The sequence below is a fragment of the Dipodomys ordii genome, unplaced genomic scaffold (genome assembly GCF_000151885.1).
Source record: "Dipodomys ordii isolate 6190 unplaced genomic scaffold, Dord_2.0 Scaffold56, whole genome shotgun sequence".
Lineage (NCBI taxonomy): Eukaryota > Metazoa > Chordata > Mammalia > Rodentia > Heteromyidae > Dipodomys > Dipodomys ordii.
The window spans coordinates 9,339,932-9,352,289 of NW_012267272.1; the positions used below are offsets into that span (position 1 = coordinate 9,339,932).

Here is a 12,358-nt window from a genome sequence, read left to right on the forward strand (position 1 = left end):
AGATCAATGTTATTGCTCTAATTGCTCAAATAGTAAAATAAATAGAGGAAGAACTATTCTAAAGGTTCAAACAGAAATAGGCTCAGAATCTACTTTAAAAATTATTATAATATTAAAATTCCATTTTTATTGAAAAGGTAAATGTGTAAATTTATATGAATGTTAAACAGCATTAATTGTTCTTACACATTTTTTGTTTATTCTCTTTTTTCTTTTTTAGAAAAAAATTACTTGGAGATTTTAAATCCTTTGTATTTTCTGTTTTACTGAGACAGTGTCTTGTGGCATTTTTGTCTAGGTCAGCCTCAAACTAGTGATCCTTCTGCTTCAGCCTCCTGAGTGTTGGATTGCAGGCCTGTAACACCTAACCTAACAGCTACGTAGTTTGTAATTGAGGATGTTGGAAATTCCCAAATTTACCTTCAGGAAGCTAAATTTCTACTCTACTGGATTGCTATTAGAACCAATATTTTATCCTAAGTTATTTACTTAAACATAAGAGTGAGAGCAAGTCTGTAGAGGCAGAACAAACTTAGAGCTTGTTCTGCAGGGAAACCACAGCATGTGTGCATCATATTGATTATGCACAGTGTAACCACTAAACACATTGTTGCTTCTTCCTTCCTCCATCTTTTCCGGACACTGGCCATTTGTTATCCCAAGAAACACATGAGAATGTGGAAGCTTGTATGTACTGCAGGTCCCTCAAAAGGACCAGTGGAGAAGGAGCACCAAAATCTACAGACTTGTCACAAGAAACCTTGTCAAAGAAATAGACTTATTTTCACATGTCTCTAAGATGACCTGATGTGTTTTTGAATAAAACTAAAACAAAAGCAACACAGAAAAATGAATGAACAGAAACCAACAAGCAAAACCCCTTTACTCATACAGAAAATCCAAAGGATAGAAATGTACGTGGCTCTGGGCAGAACTGGCCATCAGGAATCTGATCTCTTGCTGATACCTGTTTGACTATCTCACCAAGGACTCTAAGGTTGTCCTAAAGAATAATGGTCAACTTTGCCACAGAAAAGACTCCATCAGGTTCATTGGTAGTCACAGATGATTTTAAGAAAGGGCAAGGCAACCTGTCATGAGAAACACCTACTACTCTGACTATTGCTTCATATTTCAAGGACTTGTGAAAACAGTCAAAATCATTGTTCTTCTTGTGGTCTCTTTGGAGGTAGACTATAAATGGGACAGGGGCCTCTGGGAAGCCTTGAGGAGGACCAGGTACCTGGGGGCAATTCCGCTTCCTTCTTACTCGAGACACGAGACAGCATTCATACCGCAGAAAGATGGAAAAGCCTTGGGGAAGAAGAGAGTGGCTCTGGACAGGTGTGTGTGGTGGTGACTGGATAAGTACCATGATGGCTCATGTGAGCGCTCAAAACAGCTTGCTTACAGGTGGCTGTCATAGGGTGTGTGTACCATGGCCTCAACACGCTCCCTGATGGCATTATGAAATTGCCTCTTGCCCTGGGATGCTGAGGAGAGCCAAAATGCGTAGCCATCAGAAGGTTCTCATGGCTGCTCTCTTCAAAAGAGAAGCCAGAGGGAACCACAAAGAACTGAGTCAAGATAATGCAAGGTGGAGGCTACAATGCTGGATAAGAAATGTACTCGTTACCTTGCCCATGTAACTGTAACCCCTCTGTACGGTATGTTCACAATAAAAAAAAGATAAGATGATGTGAGGCAAAATGAACCCCAAGACAAGGACACAAGTGTTTTTTTCTTTCTTGCTATTGTTTCTAATGTATTTATAAGGTGATTTTTTTTTTGTTGCTTTGTATGTCCCTCCCCCATGATATAACCCCTGCTTTCATTGTATTTGATGTTGGTATAATTTGGGGAGGGGAAGGGAAAAAACAAATTGTTTAACTAGGGATACAGGTGGAGCCATTGCAACAATGAGATGTATAAGATGTTATGTCGAAATACAAACTTTACAACTTTGGCGGGTGGGGGGAAGTGTAGTTGTGGAGATGGGAGGGCAAGGATGGTAGGGGAAAAACAAAGGAGGAGGCAACAATGCTTGGTAAGAAATGTACTCATTACCTTGCTCATGTGATTGTAACCCCTCTGTACAGTATTTTCACAATAAAAAACTTATTTGAAAAAAAAAGATGGAACTTGGTGGCAAGTCAAGTGGCTTTGATTGAATGATCTGCCCTTCTCTCATCTTTTCAAAGTTTACTAAAAAACAAACAAACAAACAAACAAAAACACCCCAACCCCCCAAAAAAACAACCCCAGGAAACAAAAACCAAAGCTCTTCAATCAAATGCTGTATTTGTGATAGCTGTATCTCCTTTCCCTGAGGTCTCCACTCTGAGTGCTCATTTGCATTTCTCTTTGATCCTTTGCACATAAATCTTTCACCTGCTGCATCTCCATTGCTACCATAGAAAGCCAGGGGCAATCATCAGGAGTGTGCCAACCCTGCCCACCAGAGAGGGGGTTTCCTCCCCTGCTTCCCCACCACCCATACCTCTGTTTTTACCCCTACTCTTTCTTTCTACCTTTTCTCTCTTTTCCCTTTTGTTTGTCCTATTCGGTGTGCATGCAAATGCCTTCTTGTCTTTGCTAGCTTACCCCAGTAGGGCACAACTGTTTGGCTCACAGAGCCCGTGAGATGATCTGAAGCGGTATCACTTCGGGTGGCTTGTGGCGAAGGCGAAATGTAACCTGTGTCATATGACTCATCTGAGGAACAACAAGGTCTTCTGACAGACTGGTTGTTAGTATTTTAGTAAATGTATTGTGAGAAGACGCAGTTTATTCAAGGCCTCCTTCCTTGTGGGCTAGCTTTACCTTAAGTCTCTCTCTTTTTTTCTCTCTTTTTCTTCTTTCCCTTTCTCTTTTGCTTTCCCCTTTCTTTCTTTTTAAAAAATATTTATTTTAAATTAAATATTTAACATTTATTTTAAACTTTTTGGTATTGTAAAGATGATGTACAGAAGGGTTATATTTACATACAGCAGGTAAAGAGTCCCTTTCTTTTTGGACAATGTCACAAGTTGTATAGTTCATTTTCAACATAGTGTGTCTAGTGAGTACCACTGCTGTATTGGTTCACCCTTTGTCTGTTTGTTTCTGTGCTTCTCCTTTATTCCCCCTGCCCCCCATCAAAGACAGATAAAGGGACAAACAAGATAAAAAGTAAAAGGAAACAAAAACAGCAATGAAGAAAAACTCTTTTATTTCCATTTCCTGGAGTCACTTTCTTTGATTTTTGACAAAGGTTCGCTCATGTGTAGCCCATGTACAGCCCAATGTATGGGTGGCTTCAAACTTTCCATCCTTCTGCCTCCACCTCCCATGTGCTCACACTATAGGCAGGTGCCGCCGCATTCTGCCTGCGTTCCTCTTGACAGGCCACAGATTCTAATTTCCAACTCCTATTGTGATGGGCCATTTCCCTTGTCTATCTTTTCTTCCTCCTCACTGTGACCCATCCATTGTCTCCCATTACCCAGAGCTGGCTTAGATGCTGATGAATTTTGACTTATCAAATGTCCTGAAGCTAAGGTGGTAAGCGCTCTGACAGATTTGATGTTAATGCTTCAGGAAAAATTCACATGTATTTGGAAATTCCACAGACTCCACTATGGGGCCTAACTGACAGCGATGTTTTTAGGTAGCCTGAGAGGCCAGGAGTTCCAGCGGTCAGTGGCTGGGGCCATTTCTTGATAATTCCAAGCCATGGACCTGTAAATGACTGCCCCATCCACCTCAGTCACAAAGCGGGCCTGGAGGCAGCCTCTGGAAGCTATGGAGTAAAGCATTTACCAGGACATGAAGCGGATCTGAGAAAGTTTGTGTTTCAGGGAGTGAAATAAGGATCAGAGCATCTTTTGAGGAAAAGTTAAGAAGGACAGAACATAATTAACAAACAAGCTGGGTGCTGGTGGTTTAAGCCTGTAATCTTAGCTACTTAAAAGAAGGCTGAGAGCTGAGGATTGCAGTTAGAAACCAGCTGGGCTAGGAAACTCCATAAGACTCTTATCTCCAATTAAAAGCTGGAAGTGGAGCTGGGGCTCAAGTGATAGAGCAACAAAAGCTCATGGACAGCGTGCATGCCCAGAGTTCAAGCTCCGTACCAAAACCAAAGAAAGAGAAGAAACAAACAATGTGCAAGATGCTATTTTCAGATACCCTTGGAGCCTGTACCCTGTTAACATTTCTCTGCACCTGGCCATGATGAAAAATAGGCAAATGTGGGGTACACAAATAGAGACAGGTGTCATTGAGCTGAGGATGCTTTGCATGTCGAGAAAGATCTCAGTTATCCTCATTTCAAATCCCAGAGGCCTGGGGCTTTGCTGATGGCAAGGCTTTATGGTTATAGCCCGGACGGGGGATTTCAGAATCTCTGATCGATAGATACAGGGTGGTTTTCTGTGAATGTCTTTGCAGCGCTTTGTTGGAGAAGCCAGTTGGAGCAGATCCACCCTGGAGAATATGCCCTCCACAGTGATCTTCAAGGTCATCTTTTGTCTGGAGTCACTGGTTGCGATGCTGCAGAATGGCTTCTTGACCATCGTGCTGGTCAGGGAGTGGGTGAGCTCGACCCCGCTGGTAGCCGACAGGATTGTGGCCTGTCTTGCCTTGTCTCGCTTCTTTCTGCATGGAGCAGCCATGCTGAGCGACTTGTTGGCCTTCTCTGGTTTTTGTTACCAAGCAAACTTGGTTGGCGCCTTGTGGGACTTCATCAACACTTTCCTTTTATGGCTGACCGCCTGGCTTGCCCTCTTCTACTGTGTGAAGATCTCCTCCTTCTCCCACCCCATCTTTCTGCGGCTGAAGTGGAGGATTTCTCGACTAGTGCCCCGGCTAGTGTTGGGTTCTCTGATCCTCAGTAGTATCTCAGCCATCCAAACAGTCACTGGGAATGTAATGGCGGCTCAGTTATCCGGGGGAAACTGCACTACTTTTAAGTCACTGGACTTCTGGTATTATTATCTCACGCACGGAGTGTTTATGTGGCTCCTTCCTTTTCTGCTGTTCCTGCTGTCCACCCTTCTGCTCGTGTTCTCCCTGTACCGGCATGTGGGGCACATGAGGGGCCACAGGTTGGGGCGTGGCAATCCCAGCCTCCAGGTTCACAGGGCAGCTCTGAAGACACTGGCCTTCTTCCTTCTCTTCAATACATTGTATTTCCTGGCCTTGATCAGTTTTGCTATGGAGAACATATCCTCCCAGAGTCACTGGTACTGGGCCAAGGAAGTGATCATCTACTCCGGCATCTCCCTGCACTCCCTCATCCTGGTAGTAAGCAGCCCTAAGCTGAGAAAGGCCCTCAAACTGAAGTGTTAGGATGGTTGTAGTGGCAGCTCACAAGGCTCTGAGGGCCCCAGACAACACAACGGGTGGCCACCGTGTGAAGATATAATGATCGCCAGCACACTGATGGCTGATCTGATAGACAGCAAGAATGTTGGAGGTTTGGGTACTCTCTCCTTTCGTTTCCCTCTTTCTTTGCAATTCCTTCCATGCCCCACAAATTCTTTTTCCATCCCCTCCACTGCGACTAGTCTTTGATTGGAGCCCCAAATTGCCTTAGCCTTAGTTTATATAATCTCATTTCCTTAATAGTCAAGCTGTGCTAGGAACCCGAACAATATTCTTCAAGCACCAACTCGTCTGCACTCCTGAAGTTCTGTTACTATGGTCAGTCATCTCCGTGGGAAAACTGAAGTTGTGTTTGGTGAAATAAATCACTCAGCAGCAGCACCCACCTTGTGCACTGTCCTTGAGCTTTTGTGCTCAAGGCTAGTGCTCTACCACTTTGAGCCACAGTGCCATTTCCAGGGTTTTGGTAGTTAAATGGAGAAAGGAGTCTCATGGATTGTTCTGCTTGGGCTGGCTTTGAACCACAACGCTCAGGTCTCAGATTCCTGAGAAGCTAGGATGACGGGAGTGAGCCACCAGTACCCAGCTGACTGTTCTTCGTTTCGATAATCCACTATTCCTGGTATGCTGGGAGTAGGAAGAAAAGTGTGGCAATTTTAATTTGGTTTTATCCTCTCCTTCACATTCCTATTTTTTGTGTATATTTTATGATATAGACAATGTATTAGCAAAGTAATTCATTAGAAAAGTAGTTTTGTCTGTATTTTGTGATATATTTGTATACACACACAAACAATGTACTAGTGGAGTAGTATCATTATGAATAAATTTGCATATTGGTTTCTGAAACAGGGTAACATAGACTGTGTGAGTTGTTTATTTCATCTTCACAGTGGTAGGGCTTGGAACTCAAGGTACCAGCATGTTTAGGTTCTTCTGAGGCCCTTTTCTGAGTTTCAGGCAGACATCTTGCTGTGTTCTCATATGCCAGAGAGAGAAAGAGATATTTGTTTCTTCTAAGGGAACTAATCCCATCTTGCTAAGTCCCAAACACCATTATCTGGGATTAGTGCTTTAACCTGAAGTCCACTATAAGAAAGTATGGAGACCAGCACAGTAGAAGATACTGAGGAGAAGATTCAATGTGTTTAGGAGAGATTCATATGTTTAAGGTACTCAAAGTAAGAGTAAATAATAACAAGGTAGAACAGAGGTTACAGAATTTTAAATGAATAATTACATTTTTGGTAAATCATCCAATGATCCTCAGAAACTGAGTACTTACCATGTTATTATTAAGGTTGACCAGAGTCTGAGCTTTATCAAGAAGAGACAGAGGGAGGGAGAGAGAAAGGGAGAGAGAGAGGGAGGAAACTAACGTAAGATAACAGGCCAATAAGTTGTCTCCTAGCCAGATGATAATTAAGACTTTAAAAGAGAAGAGTCTTAAGAACACAGAGAAAGTGAGGCTGGGTAGAGAGACCTGCAGGAAACGTACTGTGGCCACTTGCTAAATTCATTTAATAGACACTTTGGGTCTAACTGTGATGTCACAGTTACACAGCTAATGTTACACATTAATCCTCATCATTGATCACGAAGTGTTTTTGCTCACCACTTCATAGTGACTGATAACTTTCTAATGGGGAGGACCGTGAGGAATGGAGGCTCAAGCCAGAGGTGTGTGGAGGCAGCAAAGGCAGAGCTTGCTGCGGTCTCTGTTCGCTCCAGCCTTGTGACTCAGTTGTGAGCGCGTGGAAGGCCTTTTCCATCACACAGCACTGCAGCAGTTACTAAAGGTCTTTAGACGGTCTGGTGATGACACGCTCACATTCTGCCACGTTCTCACAGCGGGCCTTGAGTCATGACATGTTTAGTGCGCTTTTCTCGGAAGTTCTCAGTGCCCTGGTGTTCTCAATTTCTTTTTACTACATTCTAATGCCTGAGTGTCCAAAACTTGATGGTTTTGTCTTGACTAACGATAAAACCTACCATCTCATCCATACCATTTGAGGCCTCTGGTGGTCTCTCCACTTACCTTTGAGCTGATCTACCACCATGTCCTCATGTGAATCCTTTATGGAACCCCAATGTACCTAATCATTCTTGACATAGTCACATTTCATTGTGTTTATTGGGGGTTTTGTCTTCTTTCAATATACAAGACAGCACTTATTTAGCATGATGATAATGATGATGATGATGATGCTGGTGAATTATTACAAGAATTCTTGGGATGAGAATAGTATTGACACATAATATATACATATATATAAAATATTTTAGAGGGCTGGGAAGGTGGCTCAGTGGTAGAGCGCTTGCCTTGCATGCCTGAGGCCCTGGGTTCGATTCCTCAGCACCACACAAGCAAAAAGAAAAAAGCCGGAAGTGGTGCTGTGGCTCAAGTGGTGGAGCGCTAGCCTTGAGCTGAAGAGCTGAGGGACAGCACCCAGGCCCAGAGTTCAGGCCCCACGACTGGACCCTATATATATATATATATATATATATATATATATATATATATATATATTTTAGATTCCTATCCAATCACTCCCATAATTACATTTATAAGACTATGAAAAATGCCAAGTTTTAAGACTCGGATTCTTCCTAGGAAGATAAATCTGAGAACTCAAGGTGCCATAGACAAAAAGCACACAATATTAAAAAAAAACACAAAACACATTATGTATTAAGACACAAATGATGAATCATCCTTTTGGATTAACTTAATCTGCACAAAAATCTGTGTCTGTAAATGCCTGTGGCTTATGATTAGTGCATGAAAGCACTTTGAGGGCAGATATTGTAACTCCTAGGTTATTACGGCATAGAACATGCCCAAAGATGGTCCTTCAATGAACTGAGGGTTAATTGTACATTTTTCTCACCTTACAAGTCCTTGAAAGTATTGGAACCAGATGGGAAGGTATGTGTTTTCCCTGTGATGATGTTTGTAGCTGGTCTAACTCTAGACCTCCATGTCTCTAGATTGCTTTACATCTGAAATGTCCAGGAGAAAACAGCCAAGAGTCCTTTGTAGGAGCCAGGGTAAGGAAGAGGAGAGATGGAAACTCTGTATCCTAGACATTTTCACAAAAGGGTAGATTTCAGGTGCATTGCTACCTTGTTCACCTTTTTTTTTTTTTGTCGGTCGTGGGGCTTGAACTCTGGGCCTGGGAGCTGTCCCTCAGCTCTTCAGCTCAAGGCGAGCGCTCTACCACTTGAGCTACAGCGCCACTTCCGGTTTTCTGGTGGTTTATTGGAGATAGGAGTCTCACGGTCTCTCCTGCCCGGGCTGGCTTTGAACCGCGATCCTCAGATCTCAGCCTCCTGAGTAGCTAGGATTACAGGCGTGAGCCACCAGCGCCCGGCTTCTTGTTCACCTTTTTTTCTAGTACTCAGACACAGTGTTCACTAAGAGGTGCTAAGTATTCTGCATTCTATTCTCTTTGAGGGGTTTGTATGCATGGAAGTGGTGGGATTATGGTGCTGGCTGGGAGGTGGGTGCCCCATTAGAAACTCTGTCATTCTCATGACAGAGCCTTCAGTCAATTTCTGCTTGCTCATTTCCTTGTGTCACACTGATCTGTGCACGCTCATTTGTGTGTCGATTGCTCACCTTTGTTCTTGGCCTCTCTTAAGCTCATCTGATGCTTACTGCACTGTCCTCTGGTTAGTATAGCTCTGTGATGATCTCCAGAAGACTCTGTGGATGACTTGCAGTGCTACAGAATAGATAGCAGATACTCACGGACATAAATCACCAATGCAATTGCAATTACTTCTGTATATGAAGGGATCTGTTCTGTTATCATTGTAGGATCACATTTATTTTTGTGATATGTTCTTAGTAGATGAAAGAAGCGAGGTTTAAAGGCATGAAATGACGACACTGTCAATCCATAGTTAGCAGCTGCAATGAGAACCAAACTCCAGTTTTCTGACTTCTGCTAAGGATGAAGAAGATGGGGATATAAGTTATATTGCTACCTGGGGGGAACCAGAGTGCTTCTCAGTCTTCTTCTATGATTTTAAGCAGGAGTGTTAATTATAGTTTGGGGTCTTTCATCTGTGAATCTATCTTTAATGTCTGTTTGTGATCTAAATATTGAGATTGTAAGTCAGTCCCATTAACATTTGCTTTTCAGATTTACCAGCTAAGATACGATAAAGCACAGAGGGCCTGTTACATGCAAGAGCTCACAGCGAGTGGGCTTTGGGCTGGATCCTGGCTTGATTCCAAGGCCAGGGCTCTTGCTTCTGTATCCCATTGATTTCCTTGGTGGGAGTTCCTCTGTGAGATGCCATTAAAAAAAAAGACTGTGATACTTTAAAAAGAATTTGCTTCTTTCCTTGTATGAGATTGTTTTCTGTGTTCTACTTTCTGATGCTGGGCCTAAAGTAGTAGTATCTCAAAAAAATAAAGAAAGAAAGGTTTGCTCTGGTTTCTCTCAGTCTCTGACAAGGGGGTATTTTTTTCCTAGTACCCACTTTATAGAGTCATTGTGAGAATGAACTACTAAGAAAGCACTTAGAATGATGCTTGGAACATATCAACCAGCCCTCCCCACATCCCTGGGACATGAGGTCTGAGTCTCAGCAGGAAGTGGGCTTCATCGCCCAGCTGCGCCAGGTGTGCGGGCAGTGTCTTAGGTGTCAGTTTAGACAAGCGAGCCTGCCTATGTACGGGACACCGAGTGCAATGTGGATACCTTATCCTCAGAAAGGTGGACAATGGGCAGGGAATAGGCAGAAGGGCAAGCAAATTCATGGACAGTCAGGGAGGGGGCTTTGGAAATTCAACCTTGACGGTATTTGCATCTATTCAGAAGAGATGGACTCTTTCTTGCTCCCTCACATCACCTGTGTCCTCGAGTCCGGTCTAACATCTACACTTGGAGCAGCAAGGGAGAGACCTACTCTAACCCGACAGAAACAGCCTTTGAAACCCTGGGATGTAGGAGAAATGAGTGGAGCTCACACAGCATCAGGATGTCAGGAAACTGACAAGAAGGTCATCGTCTTGGTTATTATTTTGCTGCTTTTGTGTCTGCTGGGAGCGATAGGCAATGGCTTTATCATTGCAGTCTTAGGCACGAAGTGGTGGCTTCGGAGAACCTTGTCACCTTTTTATAAATTACTCGCTAGCCTGGCACTCTCTCGCTTCTGTCTGCAGTGGGTGGTCATAGGTAAGAGTATTTATACTTTCCAGCATTTAACAGTCTTCTCTTATGACCCCATCACACAACTCACAAACTTCTTGTGGGATTTCCTGAATGCGGCCACCATATGGTTTTGCACCTGGCTTGGTTTATTCTACTGCATGAAAATTGCAAACTTAACCCACCCTGTCTTCCTCTGGCTAAAGTACAAAGTGCCTGCCTGGATACCATGGATGCAGGTTGGTGCTGTGGGGTTCTCTGGCTTGAACAGTATCCTATGCTTCATAGGCAACCAGATAATATACCAGGACTATGTAAGGAGTGACTGGCAATTTGGAAATGCCACTGAGTATATCCCACGAAACTCATTTGAGAAATTCTACTTCTTCTCTCTAAACCTGATTATGTGGACAATCCCTTCTGCTCTGTTTTTGCTATTCATGGTTTTGGTCCTCACATCTCTGGGAAGACACATGAAGAAGAGCCTGCTGAACACCCCAGGATTTCAAGATTCTCAGATTCAGGCCCCTACCAGATCTCTCCTCGCTCTCTTCTCTTTCGTAGTCCTTTTCACCTCTTGCTTTCTGTCCCTGGTGCTTAGTTCTGCCAATAGTTTTTCACCTCAGAAACTTTGGTACTGGGTGTGGCAGGCAGTGATTCATCTGTGCACAGGAATTCACACTACAATTCTGCTTTTCATCAACCCCAGCCTGAGAGAAATACTAGAGAGGGGTTGTTCTTTGAGGTGTGGCTCACCCTGAGTTATAGTTGATCCTCCAAGTCATGAGACAACAAGACCTGGGTGCAACAGAACAGAGCTTCTTTTCTTGCCACATTGAGTGATTTCTTCCTCTTTGCTAAATTTTGTGACAGAAGAATGACCTCAATATGATAGGATTCCAAGTGAGAGGCAAAGTCCCCAAATCCAGGATGGTATATCTTTGCTCTACAAGTCCTGATGGGACTTGATGTCAAAGATGACACAACTTTTACTTCCTCTGGGATGGAGCGCATGGTGTTTAAAATTATCCTTCTGGGAACCAGATGCAAGCATTCTGACATAGCATGTGTATATCATAATATTTTATATATTGACTTGGACTGGAGAAGATTTTTTTTTCTACTTTCCTGTTCCCTTTGGCTGCACCCTGTGAGCTGCCCATCCCCTGTCATCATTCTACAGTGTTTCAGTCATCTTCTGTGGTTGTCTATTTCCTACCGTGGTTATAATGAGTTCCTGGGGTCTGAAGTCTCTACAGAGAGCATCTTGGCATTGTGCATGTGTGCAATGGACTGGATTGTCTTGGATGTGTGTATCCTCAGAAAGCCTTGAGAGATCTCTCTGAGAACTTAGGAAGTTTAGAATTCATATATTATTGATATTTGCTCCATCAACCTGGTGTGTGGGTCTGTTCTATAAATGTTGAGGTATATGGATCCAGATAGAACTTCTTTCCTGTTGGTACTTAGACCAACCGAATTTTTTTTTATATGGACAAGTTAGTATATCTATGTCTAAGGAAGAATAATAAAGACCTAAGAATAAAAAGATTCCCAGTTTGGTGAAGAAAGCACAAAGATTGCTTTTCACAGCTCTTTTCAAATGATCTCTAAACAGTCACCTCACTCCATCCTCTCCTCCTTCAATTCCATTCCCTCCCTCCTTTCCTTCCCTCCCTCCTTTCCTTTCCTTTCCTTTTTTCTTTCCTTCCCTTTCCCTTCCCTTCCCTTCCCTTCCCTTCCCTCCCTCTTTTCCTCCCTCCCTCTTCTCTCTCTCTTTTCTTCCTTCCCTCCTTCCCTTTTTCTTTCTGTCTTTCAACAGTCTCATT

General features: G+C 43.1%; 2 protein-coding genes across 2 annotated transcripts; both read left to right on the top strand.

Moving 5' to 3' along the window:
- Positions 1-4,473: 4,473 nt before the first annotated feature.
- Positions 4,474-5,328, top strand: LOC105989491 (taste receptor type 2 member 143). The gene has a single exon (XM_013021582.1). It carries the CDS (start codon positions 4,474-4,476, stop codon positions 5,326-5,328), a length of 855 nt encoding a protein of 284 aa, XP_012877036.1.
- Positions 5,329-9,949: 4,621 nt separating this feature from the next.
- On the top strand, positions 9,950-12,036 carry LOC105989492 (taste receptor type 2 member 135). Its single transcript, XM_013021583.1, has 2 exons — positions 9,950-10,000; positions 10,544-12,036. The coding sequence occupies exons 1-2, from the start codon at positions 9,950-9,952 to the stop codon at positions 11,288-11,290; spliced, it is 798 nt and encodes a 265-aa protein (XP_012877037.1). The 3' UTR covers positions 11,291-12,036.
- Positions 12,037-12,358: the final 322 nt, after the last annotated feature.

Bases quoted from the DNA above. Each gene is read 5' to 3' on its own strand.
- LOC105989491 (XM_013021582.1), top strand. From the start codon at position 4,474: ATGCCCTCCACAGTGATCTTCAAGGTCATCTTTTGTCTGGAGTCACTG.
- LOC105989492 (XM_013021583.1), top strand. From the start codon at position 9,950: ATGAGGTCTGAGTCTCAGCAGGAAGTGGGCTTCATCGCCCAGCTGCGC. The intron at 10,001-10,543 runs GTGTGCGGGCAG...TTCTGTCTGCAG, and splicing joins TCATCGCCCAGCTGCGCCAG to TGGGTGGTCATAGGTAAGAG.